The 27,551-nt window shown below is 34.5% G+C and overlaps 1 protein-coding gene across 1 annotated transcript; it reads right to left on the bottom strand.

Annotated features, from left to right (window-relative positions):
• Positions 1-420: 420 nt before the first annotated feature.
• LOC133331011 (uncharacterized) lies at positions 421-27,057 on the bottom strand. The gene is given in 10 exon segments (XM_061539412.1): positions 421-549; positions 5,998-6,121; positions 6,483-6,673; positions 9,557-9,579; positions 9,582-9,917; positions 11,068-11,509; positions 11,553-11,998; positions 22,393-22,451; positions 22,548-22,709; positions 26,117-27,057. Coding segments are annotated over 10 exon segments (2,853 nt in total).
• Between the last annotated feature and the right edge of the window lie 494 nt (positions 27,058-27,551).

The raw sequence follows: 27,551 nt of genomic DNA, 5'->3' as shown, positions 1-27,551 counted from the left end.
TCTTAGTTTACGTCCTTTTTTCTGTTGTTGCTGTTGTTTTTTTCCATAATAATGTATACATATATATGCACTAATGTCTGTATATAATAATCATAATAATAGTAATAATATATAATCAATTACATTTATTGTATTGCAAATTGTTTTTTTTTTCGCCTTAAACTTATATGAAAAATATATTCATAATATATTCTCAGAAACTTATTAAGATATTCATTAGTTTTGTTTTTGTTGTTAATCAGCTTATGTTTTTGTTTTTTTTTTCGTGACTATACTTTAGTTATGTAGCAAAAATGTGTTTGTGTGTGTGTGTTGATTTGGATATTTTTCCTAGTTTATTGTATCGTTTCACAAAAGGAAAATCAGACTAAAAGAAAATTAAATCTCTGTTATAAATTACAAAACAAAATGTTTTCTGATTTAATTCCCATAATCACCGATAAATGTATCGATTATATAACGTTTCACTTCATTTATGGATATTCGTTTGTCTGAACATTGCCGACGTCCTTGCAGTCGTGGTAATATCAGCAGTTGTTGTAGTTCACCCTGCAAGAGAAGTAATATAAAGAGTCGATTTAGTTAAAAAAACATAATGTTGTTAATTTAATACAACATACAAATTAAATTTATAAAATTAATTAAGTTGTATAAACAGAAACATGGCCTTGCCTAATTAAATCATAGTTTACCATATGTTATTACATGTATAAATATTGCAAGATATGAATGAATTTTACATACATTGCTTTCATATTTGGAGAATAGGAATATAGATTCATGTTTCAACATATTTCCCATGTCAAGATTCGGCCTTTAAAGGTATATTAGGCTTCTTAATACTTAAAAAATATGGGTCCCTGTTTTGTCGTAACTACTATATTGTTCCGCCACATTTTGTTTTGATATTAATTTTGATCAAATTAAATGCCAACCTCACGGTGGAGGGTATAAGAAGTTTGACACTGGGTTTCTTATTAACAAAGGAAGATCAATACCAAATTAGAAAAAATAATCATTAAAATTTCGATTAGAATTTCGGTAAACTGACAGTTACTTTCAATGAATTTGAAAAACCATCCCATTAAAACTCGTTGCAAAGATCCTTAAAATTCCGAATATCGGAAGCCAGTTATATGTAGCAATATCTAATAATATCTCCTGTGTGGTCTACATCATAACCATTAATTGTCTTAGAAACGAAAAACTCTTGAAAATCATTGAATTTTATGTGAATAAACAGAACGCCGATTTTTTTATGAATGAACTCTTGGAAAGTTGACCGAAAGCCAGACCCATGGTTATTTTTGAGAATATACATAGAATCACTTAGAAACGAAAAACTCTTGAAAATCATTGAATTTTATGTGAATAAACAGAACGCCGATTTTTTTTATGAATTAACTCTTGGAAAGTTGACCGAAAGCCAGACCCATGGTTATTTTTGAGAATATACATAGAATCACTTTCTAAGTCGATTTATGCATGTCCGCCTGTCCGTACTTGTACTTTTTGGAGCATTGTTGTTTAGTCCAAGGACGAACCCTATTGGAATTGCAAACCAGTACGGAAAGTAGTAAGGTCGAATATGACCGACTATATTATATCCTTCACCACTATGGGTATATTAAACAGGAATATTAACATGAAATTGGATGAAATAAAATATATGATATTTATCTAAATGTGAATCTACCTAGATCTATCCATACAAATTTGTAGAAAACGATTTATAGAACAAATATAAATATTTGGTACGCCCGATCCATTTGACAGCTATGGCTGTATATGCACCAATTTCAACAAAACCCAATAACGTCATTCTATACTCAATTTTGTACGTTGTGCAAAATTTCGATGTTAATCGAACAAACATTAGGAATTTGATGCAATTTACTTTAAATCGGACGAAATATATATGGGAGCTATATCCAAATATGAAGCGATTTCCACGAAACTTAGCACACGTCATTCCAGGCCTAATTCAGTACGCTGTGCCAAATTTCGTGGAAATCGAAAGCTATTAAGGGACATTGGTGCACCATTTACCTTAAATCGGACGGAAATATATATGGGAGCTATATCTGTCCGTACTTGTACTTTTTGGAGCATTGTTGTTTAGCCCAAGGACGAACCCTATTGGAATTGGAAACCTGTAAGGAAAGTAGTAAAGTAGGACTGGGCCGACTATATGATACCCTTCACCACTTTGGGTATTTTGTACATATGTATCCTTACAATTATATGTCAATGTCCCCTCGAAGGAACATACTCATGTCTTTCTGCAAAGTTTGATAAATTTAATTTCATTCGGGCAGATTTAGAGTCGCCTGCGTACCATGGGACAAATTTGTAGAAAACGATTTATAGAAAAATTGATACACGCTATTTGGTACGCCCGATCGAAATACATTTGACAGCTATGGCTGTATATGCACCAATTTCAACAAAACCCAATAACGTCATTTAAGTCTCAATTCGATACGTTATGCAAAATTTCGTGTTAATCGAACAAACATTAGGAGTTTGGTGCACCATTTACTTTAAATCGGACGAGAATATATATGGGAGCTATATCTAACTCGGAACCGATTTCCACGAAACTTAGCACACGTCATTCCAGGCCTAATTCAGTACGCTGTGCCAAATTTCGTGGAAATCGAAAGCTATTAAGGGACATTGGTGCACCATTTACCTTAAATCGGACGGAAATATATATGGGAGCTATATCTAAATCTGAACCGATTTATCCAATTCGAATAATAAATGCGACCTGTAGGGGAGACTGGGGCACCTTCGGCACTTTTTTTTTAGCTCTATATCTCAGTACTTATTAAACATATATAACAACTTTATGGCTGATTATTGTCTTCTGACACTTAATTATAAAAAAATAGTACTAGTATAAAAAAATAGTAATAGTATAAAAAAATAGTATTAGTTAAAAAATTTTACAGTTTTGTAAAAAGTCAAATTCATTCATTCATTTGATGGGGCACATTCGGCACCATAGTCATAGCCGGGTAATTGTCATCGCTATCAGTCAGGTTGAAATTCTGATCCTCTAAAGGCTCTATTTGGTTTTAATACGCCACACAATGTTTGAATTTTAGGCCTTTATTTTCTAGCGGAGGACGTTTACATCTCAAGGTCGCACGCACCATCAGAAATAGAGGTTTTCTATCGCATTTTCGACAATACAAGCACGTTTGATCTTATATATGCAATTTATATTATATTTTTAAATATTGCTATAATAATACACATCGTAGTTAACTACCTTTTAATAATATTGTCTTAAAAATTTAAAAAGTTTTATACACGAAATACTTACGAAATGGAATTGAAATATTACAGAAACATCTATAAAAATACAAAAACCCATGTATCTAAATAAGCTTATTAGCTAGAAATTTCAAACTTTGTGTCAGTTATTTATTTCGATATTCGATACCTATGTATCGAAACTAGTGATGTACGGTGAGAGCTTCATATCGAAAACGCGATTCCCGAAGGTGCCCCAGTCTCCCCTACTTTGTTTACAATTTAACATGGACATGCATAAATCGACTTAAAAAGTGATTCTATGGAACCATGTGTCTATCTCGTTTCCTTTTGCCTGTTACAAACATATGCACAAAGACATAATACCCTGTACCACAGTGTGGTGAAGGGTATAAAGATGCACCCTAACAGAAAGGCAATTAATATATATGGAGCTATATCTAAATCTGAACAAATTTTCACGAAGCTTAACACACATTATTCTAGACTCAATTCAGTACGCTATGGCAAATTTTATGCAAATCGAAAGATATATAGGTACTTTGGTACACCATATACATTAAATCGGTCGAACATATATATGGGAGCTATATCTAAATCTGGACCGATTTTCAAGAAAATTTATACACATCGTTCTGTTATCAATTCAGTACGCTATGCCAAATTTCGTGCAAATCGAAATATATAGAGACTTTGGTATATAATTTAGATTAAATGGGACGAAAATATATCTATATCTACATCACGAAACTTAACACACATCATTCTAGACTTAATTCAGTACGCTACGCCAAATTTCGTCCAAATCGAATGATATATAGGGACTTTGGTACACCATTTACAATAAATCGGACGAAAATATATATTGGACCTATATCTAAAACTGGACCGATTTTAGGAATCTTAACACACATCATTCGAGACCTAATTCAGTACTCTGTGCTAAATTTCGTTCAAATCGAAGGATATATAGGGACTTGGGTGCGCCTTTTACATAAAATCGGACGAAAATATATATAGGAGCTATATCTAAATCTGAACCGATTTTCCCAATTTCAATAGGGTTCGTCCTTGGGCCAAATAAGTGATCTATGCCAAAATTCATCCAATTCGGATCATAAATGCGACCTGTACTTTGTTTACAATTTAATATGCATAAATCGACTTAAAAAGTGATTCTATGCATATTCTCAAAAGGAGCCATGTGTCTATCTCGTTACCTTCTGCCTGTTACAATCATATGCACAAAGACATAATACCATGTACCACAGTGCGGTGAAGGGTATAAAAATCGGCTCAGATTTAGATATAGTTGTTACATATATGTTCGTTCGATTTTATGAAAATTATGTCACAAACTCCCAATATTTGTCCGAATAAGACAATTTTTTTTCACAGAGTTCTGAATTAAGTCCAAATTAATGTAGCCAAGTTTTGTTGAAATCGCTTCAAATTAGATATAGCTCTCATATATAGCTTCGACCGATTTTATATAAATATTGCACCAAACCTTTATGCAAAAGTTATAACGATTTAAGTTCATCGACTCCTTATTGTGTAATCCACATTGGTTGTAGTGAAAAACTATCGCACCAAAATTGTCAAATCACTGTAACCAACACAACACAATGACAAAATTTTCAATGAACAGGCCAGAAATGACACGCAGTGCTGCCTGGGACAGAAGCTTATATAGTATTCCCTGCATTTTCGCCCGATTCTATATAAATAATGAACCCTGAAACTGATATAATTCGAAAAAGCTTTATATTTGTGTGTACAGCTATAGTTCTTTATAGTTATGTTTATTTTCTCTAACCCCAGCTAAATCAATTAAAATCAGTATTAATTTATCACAATAAAACATAATACGATCACTGTATAAGTTTGATACGTTCTGACTCAACTTCCCGAGCTCAGTCAATCACGTCTGCTGATTGACACCACGGGCATCTCCTCTGCAAGTTCCCTCAGCGGAGACCGTAGGGTGCAGATGCCACCGAGCGGTGGTTGTTGCTGTTTGCTCTCCTTGCTCGACACTTTTCTCCCATTAGAATATGTAAATGTAGTAGTAAACGACAACCGATCCTCAGCGATCACCGCAATCCTCTGTGATTGCACGAACCACAGCGTTCACTGGTCGTTTAACCTCCTTAGAAGTAACTTGTCGAATAACGTCTACGCGTTATCTACTAACAGGCCTCTGTCGCCGCCCCAAATTACAAAGGTAATTTTGTTGTTGAATATAGAAAAGAATACCACCAATAAACCAAGACTTTTATTAAGATTATTAAACTAATCATTCTTGCGTTTTATTTCTTTTGAACCTTTATTTTCTTTTCCATTTACACCATTAACTGCTTGGGAGCTCTCGTTGTCGCTTCACCCCGCTCCCTTGAGTTAATACATTGATCACCCCCCCACACACCACCACGGCGAGGAGTAGAGCTAACCCCTCGCCTCAACAATCACTATTAGGATCAATAATTACTTTTTCGAATATCATTAAGTCACAGACGTCCGTTACAACGGCAATAAAATTTCATGAACTGTAAAATTACTCTTTAATATCGAATAAGAGTTGCCCTTCTTTTATGTATGAAAATTTCAATAGCACAATTCCGATTGTGTTTTATATTGAAATGTTACAAAATATAATTACAATATTTGGTATTTATTTTTACTTTCAATATTGGATATTCATATACTTACATTGAATCCTCGTCCAACTTCAACATCGGCATCCAAAGGCAATGAAAATAAACGTTTCGAAACGACAAAACTGTTCGACCAGGAACAATCGATGTAAATCGTTATGAAATCACCATTTTTTATGCTGTCAGAAACAAAGAAACAAACAAAAACAGACAAATATGAAAATTCGTAATAAAATGAATTTATTTTGTGTTTTTGGTGTTGTTCGCATAAAATAAAATGTAATAACATTTGAACGTTGAATGGGGAACGCAAAACAACAGAAACAAAAAAACCTCAACTATGGCCAATAAAAATGTAAATTTCAGTAACTCAGCCAAGGGCCAAAGGCATTTTATGCTGAATATTACAAATATATACACACACGCACATACAGGATGTTCAGAAATACATTTATGGGAAAACGATACTCCCAAACACACGCAAATAACATGCAATACTCTTGTATTCACACAGGTTTTCACCACAAAGTTTTTACCCACCTTATGGCCACTTGATGCCACCGATAGTCGTATAAATTAAATTGAATGGGCAGCATTTCAGTGGTTTTATCTCTTTCCAAATACAGGTGTAAACCATCTCGATATGTTTCCAAGTACAGATTGTGTGTACCGTTGCGAATGAAGAATATTGTCGCCGTTGTAGCTGCTGTCGCCGAGTTATAACTGTCATTCTGCCAATGAGGTTAAGTTTTCATATTCACGCGAGTTAAATGGCCGTTGAAGAGGAGCCAAGTTTCAGATCACAGCAAAGGAAATGAACATAAAAGAAATATAGTGATAAAATTTAATAAAGACATAATACGTAAATAAAAGAGAATATATAATAATCATGTTTAAGGGACATATATGGAAGGTGTATATTCAGTAAAATAAAGTTAGTAGTATATATTATAAGAGTCGTTAACATTTTATAGATGTCACTTTTGGGGACCTAAAAGTGTGACGAACATATATGCAGAACCATTTCAATAATGGGTTCATCCATGGACCATGCCACAATATCAACCTGGCATTAATTTGCATTCCTGGGAAGCATTATTCGCAGAAAAGTTTCAGTATGTGTTTATATTTTGACACAGTCCAAATATAACCAGTAAGGAAAGTACTAAAGTTGGACTGGGCCTATTTAATACCCTTCACCACTTTGAGTATATTATTCATATGTATCCTAATAGACGTCGCCTTTTCGAAGGAACATCGACGTGAAATGGAACGAACTTAAATATGTGATCTTTATATATATGTAAACCGGGATTGATGTTAATCCCTACATATGTCATTCTGCAACCTATGCAAATTTTGTAAATGTGGAGTCGATTTATATATGAACGACCGTCTGTCTGGCTGGTACACACGATAACGATCGAATTGAGTAACCGATTTCTTTGATGCTTTGCGCATTGTAATACTTCTTTCAAAGTATTACAATGCGAAAAAAATGATCAACATTTTAATTTTACTTGGCACAACCTAACATTTTAACCAATCCTGTATAATGTTTGAAAATGGAACTTATCGATCCACTCCTTCAAGTACCCCCTCAACAAAGGGTTAATATTTTGCATTGGACGCGAACGGAATATCAAAATTTTATTCACACTATGCACGTGGTAATATTTTACCAATATTAGATCAAGTCCGAAGTTCGGACACATGGGTCCTTGTCTTCTGGTATTTTCAACATTTATAAATCAAATAAACAGCGAATTGGCGCACGCTATTCGGAATGCTGCAGAAACAGCGCACTGTACAACATTTAATTTCAATCGGATATCCGTTGATTATTTGGGGCACTACCAACACGAAATCGGCCAATGGATAATTTCAACAAAACGCCATAACGTCATTCTGGTCTCAACTCCCTACAAATTTCGTGCACCATTTACAAAAAATTAGACGAAAATATAAATAGGAGATATATCAAATACTAACTTCAGTACGTTTTGCAAAATTTTGTGTCAATCGGCCTAACTTTGGATCTTTGGTGTACAGATATATATATATATATATATATATATACATGGGAGCTATATCTAAATCTAGACAGACAATTTGGACCATAAAGGTGACCTCTACATTGTGGGCCCACCAGATGACACCCTTCCAAACTTCCGCTGAGCACTTAGTTTCCGCGGATCTATATTCCGAGCATGGGTGGGGTGCACTCTCCTGACCGATTTAAGGTCAAAGTAATTCCAATAAAATTTCTTTTATTATTATTTATTTAAAAATTCCATTTATGGTTGGTATATTTCCATTTGAAATTCTTAGAGTTTCATTTGAAATTCAAAGAAATCCATTTAAAATTCAATTTGAAATTCATTTCACTTGTAATTCATAAAATTTCAGTTGTAATTCGTAAAAATTCATTTCAAATTCATACATATTCCTTTGTGTGTTACCAATAATATTTTTAGAATTTAAAATTAAATGTTATGAATTACAAATGAAATATTATGTATTTCAAATGAAATGTTATGAAATTCAAATGGAATTTGAGTTTCAAATGGAATTTTATTAATTTAAAATGGAATTTTATGAATTTCAAATGCAATCCTTTGAGTTTCAAATACAATCCTTTGAATTTCAAACGGAATTCTATGAATTTCGAAAGGTATTCTATGAATTACAAATGAAATTCTTAAATTACAACTTATAAGTTTCGAATTGCAAATTTAATTCTCCAATTGTAAATTACATGTTGTGAATTACAAATGCAATACTCGAATTACATTTTATATGTTTTGAATAACATGTGGAAAAGTGTAGAAATCCAGCGATAAATAAAGTTTTCGGTCCATTTCATCTCTTAAATATAATCTGATCATCATACAATAGCCGGAATCTCATGCGAAATCTCATATCCATCAGCGCTGCATTTACGCCCTCTAGTCTGGTAATGTTATTGCTAAACAATATCAGAATAAGTAGATCTCTGTCAATATTTACGTATAACTCCCATATCCGAAGACAAACACCAACGTAATTCCTCTTGGTTTTACCATCATATTATCGGGTCTATGTCCTTAAGAGTAAATATATACACCAATATTCATCAAAACCAAATCCAAATCATCAACACACCCATGCTTATTTCAAGGTCAGACCCCCTTCTTTGTGTAAAATTTTGTGATGTTCAAGTCATAATTTTGGCCTATAGAGAGACTAAAAAAAACAAACAAAAATAAAGTTTTTTTGTCCATTTTATCTTTGCCCAGAACCCATCATATATGCAAAATTTCATAAAGATTGGTCGAAAACTGTGTTTTGTGTTTGCAAAATATAATAGACAGACGGACGAACATACATGTTGTATTCGGCTCAGCTAGTCGAGATGTGACGATCGGCATACAGAGAGGTGGGTCTAGGACCAATATGTCGGGGGGGCACACAAAGCTATAATAGCATGACAACAAAGTTGTGTAGGGTATAAATACTCCCCATCGTCTGTTTCAAGGGTATAGATTTGTCGGCAACACTGAATGAGTTTAAAAGTTTATATGGACTTATTGCCTTTACATAAACACCTTTTCACATCTCTTATTTCTACTTACCTTCGCTCGCAGTGTCAGCATAATGTTAAATTTAAAAAGTTATGCCATGTCTTAACAAAGCCAGTGTTTTTCGGTATTGGTGTTATGGTATTTATATTTTCTGTTAAACCATTCCAGAGACTCAAATCATTTGTCTGTGTCGATGGAACAGATCCGCCATTAAAATTAGTTGCTGATGCGGTTGTAACTGAAGAAGTGGCGGTCCATGCCGCCGCTGCAGACGACGATGATGATGAAGAAGAAGATACAGCTGCTGATGGCGCTGTATTAAAATCGTTATTTAATGCTTGTGTTGAAGTCGCACTTGTTTCCTCGTTACTGGGATATTTTCGATAAAACTTCAATAAATCATTGATATCATCTGTAAATGAGGCAAAAAGGAAAAAAAAACAAAACATCTGAAATATTATTGGTGTTATTGTTATAGTCTGACCATATTTGTATACAATAATAAATCATGGTTATTGATAAAGCAAAATATTAAAACATAAAAAATTTTAGAGAAAACAATAAACCTTTTACAACTGTATTTCAGGGTTATGAAAATTAAAGTGAGGAAAGGTCAAAATGCTAAATTCGAAAATAAATAAATATAAAAAATGCTAATTGAGTTAGGGGAAATCAATGATACCACATGTTGATGCCCAATAAAAATATCCAAAATCGCCCGAGTACTTTAGAACGGGGCAATGTCATTACGAGTTGTCTGCTAGAAGTTTTTTATGCTCTATGAAAAAATTGAGATTGGAACCTCAACACGCCGATAATTAAGTGGGACCTTGGTATGTATACTATGTAAAAAGAAGAAGAACATGTTCTATTCTTCAGGAACAGGAATTAGGAATATATATTGAGATTATGACCGAAATGGACCAGCATTACCAATTTTCTGCAACGATGGATTTATGTCGATCATGTTTAAATAGATGTATGACAGTCTCTTAAAATCAGGAATACAAAATTATAGCCACTTCGGTGTAAAAATGTGACTAAAACCTTTAAAACGAATTATGTCAAAACGTGGACCGTTATATCCCAATATCAAACATCTAAGGAGGGCTATCAATATTTCAATGTTCTCTCTAAAATATACGACCTCTATCGTGAGTTTAGATATGGTCTTACAAAGGTAATGACACAATTACGATACTCCCCAATCCTTGGTGCAGGGTAAAAAATGCTATTGGAAATTGTTATCTGCGAAGTTGAATTTTCTTACTTCTATCTCTTATGGACAAACTAAATTTCTGAAATCTCGCAATATTTACTTGTTGCACAATTAGAACTATTGAGTCTCTTATTTTAATATTTTTTTAACATTTTCAAACGGTGATAGTTATTGACATTTATGGTGGATATATCCATATTCAAGGCCATCAGAATTTCATTTTATTCAACCTAATAGAATTAAAGCATTCCAAAAGCCATGAATCATAAATTATTCTAACTTATCAACGACAACCAAATTTACACAAAGGCAAAATGTTAATAAATTCAATTGTTTCACTTACCACTACATTCAAAATTATTGCACGTTCTCTGTTCGATATTGTAGCCTTCGCAGAACATTGTGCTCACAATTTTTGCTGATTTATGACGTTTATGTTTCGAACGCTGTCCTTTTTTGTGCATTTTCAAGTCTCGTTTATCCTCCGACAACTGGGGACCATTAAATGGACTTTCATTGTAAATTCGTTCACTGTAGACATCGTTGAAATCACCCTCAAATATGCGCATAATTTCGGGTTGTTCAGTTGTTGTCGTTGCTGTTCTTGTTTTAAGTTTATTTTTGGCCCTTCGTGATTGTGTTTTTTCACCTAGTGACGCTGATGGTGCTGTCACAAAGTGCAACATATTGTTGTCCACTTCGTATACATCCGTTTGGGTCATCAATTCAACGCCATCCAAGGCCTCGTTATCGGGGTCTGCTCTATTCCGTTGCCTGGCAACATCCTGTGATAGTTGAGTTCTTCTACGATGTTTTTTTATTTCTAACATCCGGTTTTTCATAACGTTCATTTATAAAGCCAAAGGCAACAGCTTGACCACCACCGCCGCCAGCAACAGCATTCAGCATCGAACGTTCGCCATCGTCGTCATCATCGGCACTGTCATAGTTGTCGATAGCTTTGAGCTGTTCAATGATTTCATCGTCATCATCATCCTCAAATATCATTCTGTCAATATCGTCGTATTGTTTTTCCTCCTCGGCATCTCCCGTAACCTCATCGTCCATCAGTTCATTATCGTCATCGTACTGTTCCACTTGCTCTTCCACCTCCAACTCTTCTTCCTCAGCTTCAATTTCTTCTTCCTCAATTTCATTGAAATTCATTTTCATTTCGACCATGGGATTATCGAGAAGGCAACGTCGGAAGCGCTGCTGCACGCCCTTACCACAGGCCACACTGCAAACGGTGAAATCGCTCCAATCATCCCAACCTGAAAGAATACAAAACAGAGACAGACAGACAAAGAATATCAGTGGTGGGTGGCGGTGATGGTGAAAACGAATTAATTTATTATTCCATAAGCTATGTGGGTATACCAGCCGGTTGTTGTGATTGTTGCTGTTGCTTTAACTACATTAATTACACGAAAATGCTGTTAGAGGAATGAATGGATGAATATTTGCACAAATTGAAACTAAGTGTATTGTAAACCATTATCAATTAAGTATCTGTCGAACACCTGTGGATGGTAAAGGACCATAACATGAATATTATTACACGTTTAAACAGCTGATGATTACACATCGAGTTTGTCGTTGGCTGCGAGAGAGGGGGAAGGCTATATGGATTTTCCCCCTTAAATGAAATATTATTAAATTAGCTAAGAAAAGAAGAAACACAGACGACACTAATAGAGGTAATCATATAAGGAGGGTATAGTACATTGTATGTTGTTTTTCTGCACAAAAGTGTTAATGAGGGAATTCTAAAGTACACTCACTTCAAAGATATCATTGTAATTTTAAACATTGGGTTCTCATTATGTTTTGTATCTAAAATAACTAATAGGGTACATTTTAGTTTTAGCCTCCATGAAAGGGCACCCTCCATTATCGTAACTTGAAATATCGGTACCAAAAATTACACTTTGACTCAAAATCGAGCTCTTGATATGACAGGAGGAAAATTCGTTATGGAGCCCTTGGTGAGTGGCAGTGTTGCCAATTTAGCACTTTTAGTGCTAGATTTAGCACTTTTTAAACTCGTTTAGCACCAAAAAAAATTGATCTAGCACCTAGCACTTTTTTAGCATTTTTAATTTGTTCCAAGATTTTTTCAAAATTTTTAGCATTACTCCAAAAAAATTGTAGTTTCTCGATTTCACATCGACACATTGAAGTTTCCGTATGTTGGATTTGATTTTCTAATGTTTTTCTTGTGAGCGGAGCGATATAGTCGCACGGGGATATCCATCTGATACTACCACAAGACTTAAATTTTCTGCGAAACTATTTTCCGTGTCGGGAAAATTCTGCGAAATATCCACCTCCTGGTGTTGTAATAACACTACATTATCAGAATATAACAAGTAAAAAACTATGTTAACGGCCGAACTTTTTAAAACTTGATAATAAATTACAGCCAGCTCGATTGGAAAATGTGTCTAAAATCCCCAAAATACCGAATATTGGGGGACCCTTATGTGGGGGCTAGACCAATACTTAGACCGATATATGACATTTGCAATACCAAACATCATTATCAAAGCAGCCATGTTTTTCCTTGACTAGATTTCCCGTATTCGGGTTATAAAAGTGCATTTAGAATTTTTTTTTTTGTATTATTTCATCCTCGAAATATCATCCATTCAAAATCGATATATGTCGCGCTTCAACAAAACCGGAACTTTATGCAAAATTGTATAGCTATAATCTAGTGCGTTAATGGTAATACTAAATACTATTAGAATATTTACGTATAGCTCCCCCACCCGGTCTCTGCCCTTCTATAATAAATGTGAAGAGCCTATAATGGAAATTTTGAATTTTTTCGAACAAAAGTCTGCGTCTATTTGACTTTCTCAATATGCTTATTCATTAGCATTTTCCCCATGTACAGTTTCGTGACCTCTAGAGAGACCAGAAACAATATATTTGACTTAACAGCCAAATAGTATAGCTCCCATATATTTTCGTCCGATTTAATGTAAATGGTGCAACAAATTCCCTATATATCTTTCGATTTGCACGAAATTTGGCACAGCGTAATGAATTAGGCCTAGAATGATGTATGATGCAGAGTTTCATGAAAATCGGTTCCGATTTAGATATAGCTCCCATATATATTTTCGCCCGATTTAATGTAAATTGTGCACCAAAGTCCCTACCTATCTTTTGATTTGCACGAAATTTGGCACAGCGTAGAGAATTAGGCCTAGAATGATGTGTGTTAAGTTTCCTGAAAATCGGTTCAGATTTAGATATAGCTCCCATATATATTTTCGCCCGATTTAATGTAAATTGTGCACCAAAGTCCCTACATATCTTTCGATTTGCACGAAATTTGGCACAGCGTAATGAATTAGGCCTAGAATGATGTGTGTTAAGATTCCTGAAAATCGGTTCAATATTAGATATAGCTCCCATATATATTTTCGCCCGATTTAATGTAAATTGTGCACCAAAGTCCCTACATATCTTTCGATTTGCACGAAATTTGGCACAGCGTAATGAATTAGGCCTAGAATGATGTGTGTTAAGTTTCATGAAAATCGGTCCAGATTTTGATATAGTTCCCATATATATTTTCGCCCGATTTAATGTAAAAGGTGCACCAACGTCCTTATATATCTTTCGATTTGCACGGAATTTGGCACAGCGTAATGAATTAGGCCTAGGATGATGTGTGTTAAGTTTCCTGAAAATCGGTTCAGATTTAGATATAGCTCCCGTATATATATTCGTCCTATTAAATGTAAATGGTGCACCAAAGTCCCTATATATCTTTAGATTTGCACGAAATTTGGCACAGCGTAATGAATTAGGCCTAGAATGAATCTTAAGATTACTGTTGAAGTGTGGAGTTGGGACATGTAGGACGTTTTAGAAATTCGTACTTATGTGTAATAAATTTGGTACAATTTAGATTTGGGAGAACCGATAATATTGAAATTCTGAAATTTGGAAATATGTATGATTACTGTTGAATAGTAGGATGTAGTTTCGGAAATTTGTACTTATGGGTACAAGGTGGTAATAAATATAATACAATTTGGATTTAGGTAAACCAATCGGGCTGGAATTAGGAAATATGATTTCTATTGGATTGTTGAGGTGGGTACGTACGGAAGTTTATATTAATGTGTACTCAATGGTACTACATTTTATACAATTTCGGTTTCGGTGATTTGATAGAGCTGGAATTCTGGAATTGGGCAATGGATGTAATTTTGCAAATTCGTACTTATGTGTACTAACGATTTGAGTGAACTGATCGGACTGAATCATTAAATTTGGACAAATTACTTCAGTTGGATTTTTGAGGTACGTACTTGTGTGCTGATTGGTATTAAATTACAAGAGTTTTGTATAGAGCTAGATTTTGTCAGAATTGGTGTGTAGTGTTAAGATATGAAGGTATTTTTGGAAATACGTACTATAAGAACAAAGGAACTAAATAGTCGATATTGGTGTGTATGTTAACTATCTCTTCTGATATATGTATTTGTAGGGGCGCATGTAGATAAGTGATTGAATTTTGTTATTTTATTTTTTATTGGCCCCCAATATTTGACATTCGCCCACCTCTGACTTGGCAATCAGAAGCTCTTCTGTAAAATAATAATTTTTGTTACATGTGCTCTGTAATATGAGAGGTGGAATGTTATATTGTTAATATTCTGTAATATTCTATTTTTAGAATAATGTCTAGAAAAGCTCTTTATTACACTGATGCTTCTTCTTCCCTCTTTCTACATTGATCTTGTAAACTGTTATATTAGTTTACTTGATAGCGCAGTTAAACAAACCTTCGTCTAATACTAGCTTGGTCCAGAGGTAGCATCGTGGATTAGCGTTCGGAAGGTCGCAGGATCAACCCCGCTGTGGTTCATTTTTAATATTATCGTTTTTTTTTTTGGCTTTTTATTTTGTTTATGCATTTTTGTTTTCGCCAGTCAATTGCTTGAGCAGAAATGTTTTGTTGTATGGTTTTCTGTAAGTTTTTTCTGTAGACTACTTCCTGTTATTAACAGTGATGACATGAATGTTGTCACAAATATCCCCTTGGCGAAAGTGGTGAAATTTTATGATGATCATACTTTCTCTTTCTTCTACCAACACCAATTAACTACTATGTATTTTGGATGTATGAAATGACGAAGATGCCATATTAATTTTTGAATTTCGGGTTAGTATGGGTGATTCAGCTATTTGAATCACCGTGAACGAGGAGACATATTGGCCATTTTGATTGGAATTTGTCACCGTCTTAATCCTGCCCTGCACAATTTTCTTCGGATTTTGGTGTTTTTCCTGATCTAGAATTGTTGCTGATTTTTGGAAAGTATTGGCATAATATATAAGGTTGATTGTATTTCTACCTTTGCTGTGCAAATTTTCTTTTAATTAAATCACCTTTGATTACACAATCGCTGGTAAGATCAAGGAAAATTTGATAAAATTTTGTTTTAGTTGATCGCTAATAGTTTGTGTGTATGTTTTCGTCCACTATTCTCAGATTTCCTTTCCCCGGCACATAAGGAAAAAAAGCCATACCCCTCTCAAGTCCACAAGCTGTTTCCTCTAGGAGAGAGATTACAAAATTTGTGGTTTTCAGTGGCTACCGAAATCTCCAGTTGAGCTGTAGTGCAGTTGTGCAAACAAGTGTGAAGTTGAATAAAGAATTACTTGATTTACAAGAAAGAAAAGAAGATTTGGTGCTGAAAAAAAAAATCAATCACGAAAAAAAGAAATTCAAGCAAGACTTGAAAAAAAATTGTTTAAATCATTAGAAAAAGTTTTATAAGATCAACAAATAAGAAAATCATTTTGATAAGTATTGTTGTCTCGAAAACATAATCACAAAACATATAGAAACAATTGAAAGTGAAACAAATAGAAACGATATAAAATTACGTGTGTTTGTGTGTGCGATATGATGAGTCGCCAAACAAAAAGAGTATAGAATATAAAAAAGTTAACAACAAAAATTCTAAAGATTATAAATTATTAAAAAAAGAAACCACAAAAGAATCATAATTAACCAAGTTCATTTATTAGTAACTGGCATACGGACCACACGAAATAAAAATTTGCATAATAATTAAATTTCAAGAGAAGTTGTGGAGATTTTTGTGACCTCCACCATCCCCCTCCTGAAAGGCCTTTCATCGTGGGAGCACCGCAATTCAACGAAAGTCATAAAACTGTTATACTGGCAATAGACTAACACCAACAATATATAATTCAGAGAGGGTTAACCGTTATCTCTCTCTCTCTGGGTTATTGGGTTCTTTTCAGTTTTTTTATATTTGTTAAAATAAAATATTTCTAATTAATTTGAATTAATTAAATATTTAAAATTGTGCAAAATATCTATTTTACTGAAAAGAGGATATAACCCTATTGTTGTGTTTGTTTGTTGTTTCCTTTTTATTTCTGGTCTGTGTATGTTGAACAGCAATCGTTATGTTAATGTTATTATGTTAACAGACGACTGGCTGTTAACACAATACCTCGCTCTGTTGAACTATTGACAGAGGGTATACAGTTTGAGAAGCACTGCTTCACTTAGTAGTCTTTTGTTTCGATTGTGAACTTCTGTTATAACAACAAAACAAAGCGATTTGATTTTTATTTTATACACAAAAGAAAATGAACATTGTTTTTTATGATGATATTTTAATCATAATAACTTATTGAATATATTTATAATTGTTGATTTAAAATTTTTCTTTCATATCAAATTTTTACACACACATACATATATTATTCTGCAATGTACATCAGCATGAGCGCAGGTCAATGCACTCACAGCTGATCTGTACAGATGTAACATGATGCAGACATACACACATATAAATATAACATAAATGCTTTACATTGATTTTCAGCTATATATTTTTATAAATTTGTTTCATCGTCGATTGTTTTCTATGATTTAATATTCTGCGATTTGAATATGAATTCTCATTAATTTGTATACTTTTAATTAATATCATTTGCTGTTTTGTTTTCGAATTTTGTATTTATCAAAGCTAGTTATTGCTTAGTAAGGATGATGGTTTATTGAGGTGATCATTTGTCTACTATATTTTTTCTTGAAATCGGTCTCATATTTACTTGAATATTGTTATTCAATTTTGTTGATCTTTCATACCTATATATAGATTTTTGATTTTCTATGCTTAATAATTGTGTTCTGGATTATAGTTTTTAGTTCTCTAGATTAAATTTAATGATGTAATTAGTTGTTAAAATTGCTTATACTTTTAGAATAAATTAATATGGATTTGTTTTGAATAAATTTTGTTAATATGAATATGGAATAAGACAGAAATAGAGTTTGATTCGCAAAAGGGGTTGGGAAAAATTATTTAGGATGAGTTCGTATGGGTTTACTATGGACAATTTTTCAATTTTATTTTGGATTGGTATGGTAAACAGGTTGGGTGGGCAAGCGTGCGTTTTTCACCTATGCACGTGTAAGTCAACAGTTGGATGAACAGATCTTTCTACTTCCTTAGGCTATAGACATTCTTCTTACTATAATTTTCTTTGCTTGTGTCTTTATTATGTCATCTTCTCTGCATTATTGAGCACGCATAAATAAATTTTAAAACTTGTAGCTGGCGATTTTGACTGATGAATCATGGCAATAACCCACCCCATCTGGCGAGCAATAAGGCCGGAGATACATGCGTGCCAGGCCAGGTAGTTCATCAGAAGCTAAAATGATATTTTCAACAATCTTTCACCCACGCTCGTTACATATTTTTATGTGAAAATGACTTAATATGTTAAGTCTAGGTTTTGCTTAGGTTCTACATATGAGAAGTAAGATTCTCATCTAGTATTGGTTGTACAAAAATGTCTTAAGATCAAGGGTGTACATTGCTAGTACTCCCACAATAGTTGGTATTGCAAATGTGATATATCAATCCACGTTTTGCTATAGATTCCATTTGTTGTTAAAGGTTAAATGCTATGTCCCGCTTATTTTTAGTTTTCCTGACTAAGTGTCTGTTATTCGGTATTTAATTTCCACAGACATCAGCCTTCTAGCAGACTATTTAAAATGGCACAGCAATAATATGAAGGTACAGAATGTTGATGCCCTCCACCTCAAGGTGAATATATCCTGTAGATATATAATGCTGCACAAATCCAGATTTTGAGATGGTACCCTTTCCCTACTGAAAATGTACATCAACATTTTATTTCACGTTACAACACAACACCTGGACAAATTTTCTACTTATTTCACGTTGTATCCCCGTTATGGCTTAATGTTCTTTAATTCTAATTTACCAATAATCTCATCCATACATTCTAAACTAAATTTCCATTTCAATTTTAAAGCATACCTACCTGCATTCCTGGTTTGTAAGATCTCATTTCAATCGGATTAAAGGTTTAAATCTCTCAAATGATGATTTATGTTCCACGAAGGGGGGAAATGTGTCAATTGAAATACTATATGGAATTCTCAATTAAATGGAAACGTTCGCACCGAGCGAACATTCACTTATAATAAAGTCACGCGAATCAGAAGTGCTTCAACAAATCTCAATTTTACCCTCAATAAATTTTCCAGCTTTCTATCATTCTTTCACATAAAGCAAAGACAGACAACAACAACGGCAGCAGTAAAAAAATAAAAAACAACACTGATGAAGCCCTAAATAAAACACCCAGTTCAAAAGTTGCAATGCAAAAGAATACAAAACACAAAATTAAATAGAAACCAAAAAAGTAACATGAAACCACAGATAAAAAATTAAAAACAAAAAAAAAAAAAAAAAAAAAACAAATAAAATGGAAAAGGAAAAACAAGTCAATGCACCCTGAATGTAAAATGAAGTCAATTGTTAGTTTGTATGCAGCTTCATGTTGCACGATACGTATGGTTCAAGTTATGCATGTGCATATTTTATAAAGGACAACCACATAGTGGCTGAGGGTATGTGTATTTGTGTCGTGTGCATCACTGAAACCCATACTGGGTAAAAAAATCGATAAGATATGTGTTAACGCATCACTGAAACTTTGAAGAAGTGCGGAACAGCATGAAACACACTCATAACTTATTTCTCTTTTTGTTGTATTCAAGTGATCCGATGAAAGAGTAGTAGCATCGAAACATGCATAGTTCCTTCCGTTCAACTAGTTGGGTGAATGCGAAAAAAATCGAAACAAAGAAATCAGGTACTTATGCAAATTGGCACAAGTCAGGGAAAAGTCAAATGAAACGAAACCATTGACACCATCATGAATGCGTGTGAAACATGTCCTTCATTTTTTCTCCCTTTTGTCGCAAAATCAAATACAAAATCAAAATACAAATTCATGTAGGGTAATTGGAAGCTGTATTTGAAAGTAGGACAGCATAATTAAATGACAAAAATTGTATTTTCTAGAACATGCTAAAATAAACAATAGATTAATTAATGGTATTCTATTTAGAATCTGAGCCGATTATTCATGGCTGTCAGTCCATTCAACACATAGTTAGTTAGTCTGTTCAGAATTAGATCTCTAGTATCGCCGTGTTCTTTAAGCCCATGCAAATTGAAATAAATGCTGTCGATATGACATATTTATTAAAGCAAACTAATACACTTCTGCAATATTGAAGATAGGAATTCTAAACCTAAATTTATGTTACATCTGTGATTATTGGAATTGAAACTGGTATATATCGCTCGATTTTTCTCGGTATCCCACATATTCGGTATTTTAAATCTTTTCGTAAATTTTGTAGTTATACCTTTCAACACACTGTGGTACAGGGTGTAATGTCTTTGTGCATATGTTTGTAACAGGCAAAATGAAACGAGATAGACATGGTTCCTTTTGAGAATATGCATAGAATCACTTTCTGAGTCGATTTATGCATGTCCGTCTGTCTTTCCGTCCATGTATTTTTGCGAACAAAGTACAGGTCGCATTTATGACAATTTTGCAGAGAGTATTGAATTAAGTCTTGATTGATGTATGCTAAGTTTGGTTGAAATCGGTTCAGATTTAAATATAGCTCACATATATCCTTTAGTCCGCTTTTATGCAAATGGTCCAAATATAGGAGCCTATGTCTGTTCGCTTTACATGATACTTTCATCCGATTTCATCAAAATCATGTACCAAATAACTAAGGTTTCTCCGCTTAGGACGAATAAGTTCACAACGTAATATTTTCGATTCTCATTGAGATTAAAAAATTTTTGAAATATTAAAAATTGTTAACATTGGGCCAGTTCCCCCATATAATGCCATTATTCGTATTTTGTATTGGTCATGTCCCGTAAGTTTTCCAACTAATTTTTGGAACACTATGAGCATGAACAACCTAATATCACATAACACCATAAATGTCCGTATCCCACGTTGTTGACGGTATAAAAAGTTCGTCCCGGCCGAACTTAACAACCTTTTTTTCTTCTTTGGTGTTTTAAAGGCTTTAATAAATTCCGAAACATTGGACGGTAAATACAGTATCTATATTGGTCTAAGTTTTCATATCGGCTTCACATAATTTTTCCAGTGACTATTGTTTTTTTTTTCTTCATATCGGATTCCTGTTGAATAAAAAAAAAACATTTTTCCAGAAATGTTTTAATAATGGTTCATGTTTTAAACTATGCAGTTGTTTATTAAATCGATGCATATATAGAGCCTAGAGATGGTATTTACCTGATAAATACCCAATGCGTGGGTAAATACCCATTTGCGGGTATTTATTTCGGTGTTTACTATATTGAGTCGGTAAGGTTTCTATAATATCAAATCGATTTAAAATGGATAGTTTTACAATACTTTAAACACGTGTCAAAACTAATACTAGTATGGGAAATGGGGTGTCTGAGAGCAAGTTTTGATATAGCCCCCATATAACCGTACCTCCCGATTTTATGTAATTTCTGTCTATTAGCCGCATTTAACAATCATATGGTACTGGGAGTTCTCTATGGGTACCAAATATCCATGCAAAACTGTATCGACGTAGGCCTACGTTTTCTGTTAGCCCCCATATAAAAGACCGCCTTTTGTGTATTTACCCAAATATTGGATATAAACTCATTAACATGCGAACCACTTGACATTGGCGGCCAAAGTTTGGCTCATATGTTTTTAATGCCAAAACTAATACTGGTATGGAAAATGGGGTCTCTGCGTCCATGTTTTGATATAGCCCCCATATAACCGTACCTGTCGATATTGTTATATATTATAAGGCTACCTATATCGCATTTTCAGTAAAAATTTCCGAACCAACAGCTCTATCTTAAATAACTACCCTTATCGTGATCTGAATATGCAAACGGGACTGGTAAAATTGAAATAGAATTTCATTCTGGTCAAAAATATATCCTCTATTCCATGTGTTGTAAACGAAATAACAAATTGATTACTGGTGGAGGGAGCAAACATACAAAACTCTAATTATGTTGTCCCAATACCATTCGTACTCGATAGGGTAGTATTTCATAAACTTGACTTCATCTTGGAAAATTCCTTTTTGGTTTTATGCAGTGTAACTTTGAAAATAGTTTTCATTCGTTGGATATATATTCGCATCGACAATATTCTTGTAAATATGTTTTACTGTAGTAATATAGACATAGACAGTTAATTTTCTACATGGCGCACATATTCCAAAACTTACCTAAATGTGTCCATATAAAACTTTCAAATTGTGCTGACCAACGATGTAAACCATTTATGCTGATCTTCAGGATTTGTTTGGTTTGTTGTGACGGCTGATGGTTACTCTGTTGGTGTTGTGATTGCTGGTGGACGGATGCTGATGATGATGGCGACGATGGCATTGATGTGTCTACAGAATAACCATGACGATGTTGTTGTGGCTGTTGTTGCTGGTCCATTGTTATTAATTCGCCAAAAATAATTAAATCTGTCGGCAACATTTTTAATAAATTCCCATCGAAACACGATAATGGTTCTATGGTTGCATTTAATTGTCTGCAAAAAAAAATCGAATATGAAACATGAGTGTGAGAGGTAGCCTAATTAGAGCTGATGTATTGGAAAATCATGTTTAATTAGTGTTGGTGATGGTTTCAAATCATTGGCAATGAATTGGATTAGAGAGAACATACAAAATACATTTCATAGGTAAATATTTTCCATTATTTTGGTAAAAATGTTGTTTTAACATTTAACTTTATTTAAAACGAAAATAGTTGTAGGTTTTATCATGGAAGAACCTACGCATACAAATCGTTAAAGAAAAAATCCAAAAAAATAGGTTATGACCGATGATACATACTCCTTTAGCAAGAAATTTGGATTCGACTTAATTGCTGTATTTGGAATTGAAAGTAGTAAAGTCGGACGGGACCGACCATGTGCAAATCGAAAGATATATAGGTACTTTGGAGCACCGTTTATATTAAATCGGACGAAAATTTATATGGCAGTAATATATAAAACTGAACCGGGTTTTTCCCAATTTCAATAGGGTTCGTCCTTGGGCCAAATAAATGGGCTGTGCCAAATTTCATCCAATTCGAATCAAAAATGCGACCAGTACTTTGTTTACAATTTAACATGGACAGACAGATTGACGGGCATGCATAAATCGACTTAAAAAGTGATTCTATGCATATTCTCAAAAGTAACCATGTGTCTTTCTCGTTTCCTTTTGCATGTTACAAACATATGCACAAAGACATAATGCCGTGTACCACAGTGCCGTGAAGGGTATAACAACAGTTTGGTGTGGTTTGAGGGCCGATGGAATGCTCTGTCATTTACAGATGACGTCAGTGAGAACGTAACCGCCAACGAACATAGCTGTCGTATCCATATATCCGAATATTTGATGCCTAAAATTTGAAACTCGTTGTTTCGTCGACAGGAATTTGTCCTGCAGGTATATATCGAGCTCAGATCTTCCATCTCACCTAACCGAGGGAGGATATGAGGGGATAGACTCTGAAGCGGCGATTGGAGAAATCTCTAACACTTTGCCTATCAGCATTCCCATGGTTGATGAGACGATGATGGTGAGGTGGTCCGTGGTAATCATTCAGTTTGTAATGTGTTGAGCTACAAATTTGCTCGGACAGCGATTTACCCCCTGGTCATTACATAGGACTGAATGTCACAATTCATGATGGAGCTGGGGGACCAAGCGGTACTGCCCCAAAAGAATGGGTCCAAATAGGTCTGTTCTGAACCGAGTGGTGTAAGAAGAATAAAAGTCTCTATATCCGTTCTAATACGGAACAACCTCCAAAAATGTACCCATTCCCACATTAATTGCATCTCATCGCAATAGAGCTGTGGTGAATGCGAGCTCCAAGGTTTCGCTCTATCCCCGCATGCATTAAAAGTGTTCGGAACAGACGTTCCGAGGTGTAATTCTACTCCCATGACAAAAATAACATCCACATATTTGCATTTGTTAAGATGGTAGTCTCTGGTCGAAGTCTTGCTTAAAAATCTTAAATCTTAATTTAACCCACAAATTTATTATTAACCAGTAAGGAAAATAGTAAAGTCGGGCTGGGCCATGACAAAAATAACATCCACATATTTGCATTTGTTAAGATGGTAGTCTCTGGTCGAAGTCTTGCTTAAAAATCTTAAATCTTAATTTAACCCACAAATTTATTATTAACCAGTAAGGAAAATAGTAAAGTCGGGCTGGGCCGACTTTATGATACTCTTCACCACTGTTAAGATATATATTCTACATATGTATCTTAACAGACATCGACCTCTTTAAAGGAACATTGCCATTAAATTGAACGAACATAAATATGTGATCTACATCTATATCTAAACCGACTAACATAAATCCGTACACATGTCATTCCGCAAACTTAGCTAAATTTTTTAAGTGGATTTAAAGCAAACTTGACACATGCTATTTGGTATGCTGCACAGTTTAAAATTTAATCTCAATCAGACATGAATTGATTACATGGTATACAATTAACATGAACCTATCATTCTAGACTTAATTCAGTATGCCATACCTAAATTCGTGCAAATCGAAAGATATTTAGGGACTTTGATGCACCAATTACCACCATGTGGTGAAGGGTATAAAAATCCTCATGTATTGCAAGTGAACTGGGAATTGTAAATACCTTAAAGGATATTCATTTCCTTAAATTCTTCCCTTTATCTCATTTTTATACCCTCCACCATAGTATGGAGGGTATATTAATTTTGTCATTCCGTTTGTAACTCATCGAAATATTAATTTCCGACCCTATAAAGTATATATATTCACGATCTAGCCATGTCCGTCCGTCCGTCTGTTGTAATCACGCCATCTTCTGAAGGAATTGAGATAGGGTGCTGAAATTTTGCATAGGGTTGTCTTTTGTCTGCAGGTTCGAAGATGGGATATATCGGTCCACGTTTAGGCATAGCTCCCATATAAGGGTACCCCCCAATTTTCGGTATTTTGGGGTTCTTGACCGAGTTTTTCAATAGAATTCGCTGAAATTTGATACGTTGGGTTCTTATTGGGTTCTAAGTTTCTCCACAAAAAATTATGAGTATAGGTCCACTTTTTCTGGTAGCCCCCATATAACGGCACCTTCTAATTTTCGGTATTTTGGGGGTTTTGATCGTATTTTTCCACCGAATAGGCTGTAATTTAGTATTTTGAGTTCTTAACAGGTACCAAATTTCTCCACAAAAAATTATGAATATAGGTCCATTTATTCGGGTAGCCCCATATAAGAGTACCCCCAATATTCCGTATTTTGGGGTTCTTGACCGCGTTTTTCAGCCGAATTCGCTGCTATTTGGTATTTTGTAGTCGTATATGGTAACAAATCTCCCTACCAAATATTATTTATATTCGCCCCCTTTTTGGGGTAGTCCCCTTATAAACCCCCTTTTTATATTAAAATAGTTATCTAATTTGTTCCGCGTTTTGGGTTTGGTTCTAAGAGTCTGTCGTAATCATTAAACCTGCGGAGGATATCGAGATAAAGTTAGAACGTAAGGTTCGATAATGAACTATACATGAACTATAACCGGCATTTAGACCTAGCACTAGTGTGGGAGGTATCAGAGGGAGTGGACCGATAGTCCACATTTTCGAACCTTAACTAAGTTTGGAAGAATAATAAGATAGGCACAGGTTGGATGAAATCAACATTTTCTGGAACATGGTTCACATTATGGTTTTGGTATTTTCCATACATTTTCATTTCAACTACCTTTTAGTATATCTATGGTGGAGGGTATCCAAAGTTCGGCCGGCCGAACTTAACGCTTTTTCACTTGTTTTCTTTAAATCCTGAAAACTTATTAAAAGTTCATCCCTAAATCCCTCTTTCTGCATCTGCATTTTACAAAAGTCATTTACAAAATAATGATATCTAAGCTTTTGCACTTACCCCTCAACCGCAGATTCCGACGATGAATACAATGTGTCACCATCATTGGCTGCATCAACTGGATCAGCAGAATTGATACCACCACCACTGCCGTTGCCACTGCCAAAAGCACCACTACCTGCATTTCGAGTGTTGGCTGGAGTAACTGCGGCATTTGTTGCCGTTTTCAAAAGCGAAGCTCCTTTGTAAATGGTGTCCGGTGTTAATGTTATTAAAAGGGCATCACTATCCAGGGATGAATAGGACAGAATGGCGTCACTTTTTGCTGTCATCATGTCAAGGGAATATGGCCCGTTTGGCTTTTGTCTGGTCTGCGCTATGTGCTCTTCTAGTAGACTTTTTGCATTCAACTGGGAGGCTGGATATGCGGATGAACCGAACGATGATGATGATGAGGATTCAGACGACGATGATGATGCTGACGACGATGACGTTGCTGCTGATGACGATGATGAAGTCGCTTTGTATCTGGCAAATTGAATTCGTTCACTTTGCCAGGACGATAATAAAACATCATCGTCACTATGTCCGCCAGGCAGATCAACATCTTCATCGTAGTTATTGTTTTTGTTGTAGTTGTTGCTTTCAGTCGGACTAAATATGTGGGAACCCAAAGCTTTAAGTATTATGGGACTAGTCTTGATGAGTTCAACCAAACTTTTGTGCTCACAATCCGAAGTACTTTTTTCTGGAAACTTTTGTTGTTGTTGTTGCTGCTGCAGCAACTGTTGTGGAAGATTGTGATTTAGATGATGCTGATGCTGCTGTTGGTACTGCTCCGACTTTTGTCGTCTTAATCTAGTTATGGGTGTTGCCCCTATACCGTGTCCTTCAAACAACAGCAGTATTGTAACAAGTAGGCAGGTCAGGACATTCTTCAGACTTTTTGGTGACTGTTGGTGTTTTCGATTACTCATTCGTTGTTTGTGTTCGGAAAACATGGTATTCTGCTTCTTCTAGTTCTTGTTTTTGTTCTAATCATTGAAGATGCAGGAGAGCATGCCACTTTTCAATTCAGTTCTGTTGAGTTCGTCTTCTGCTTCTTGGTGTTCTCTATTCTCGAGTACATTAACAAATTTTGACGTTAGAACCACTTAAGATGGGACATTTCATGTTTGCTGTGCACTTGCTTGGCTTCATTTATCTTTGTTCTGCTTTTTTCGTGTGAATTTAGTTGTTGTTATTTTATGACGACAATGATGATGCTGATGATGGCCTCTGTGTTATTTGAACATTAAAAGATTTGCAAAAAATTATTGTTCTCCAGAGAGCATTGTTGGCAAAACATTTCATTGTTCGTTCGCCTTCGTACAATTTTTGTGTGTTAAGAGAGTCACGTAAGGACATGAAAATGGCATTTTATTGTATTTCAGTTGTTGTCGTTGTTGTTGTTTCCTTTGTTCTTGACAACTATGATAGATGTACGTGTTTTTTT

The sequence above is a fragment of the Musca vetustissima genome, unplaced genomic scaffold (genome assembly GCF_032173495.1).
Source record: "Musca vetustissima isolate MV318-11 ecotype Yass unplaced genomic scaffold, APGP_CSIRO_Mvet_v1 utg1861, whole genome shotgun sequence".
Lineage (NCBI taxonomy): Eukaryota > Metazoa > Arthropoda > Insecta > Diptera > Muscidae > Musca > Musca vetustissima.
This window is presented reverse-complemented; position numbering and strand designations above follow the sequence as displayed.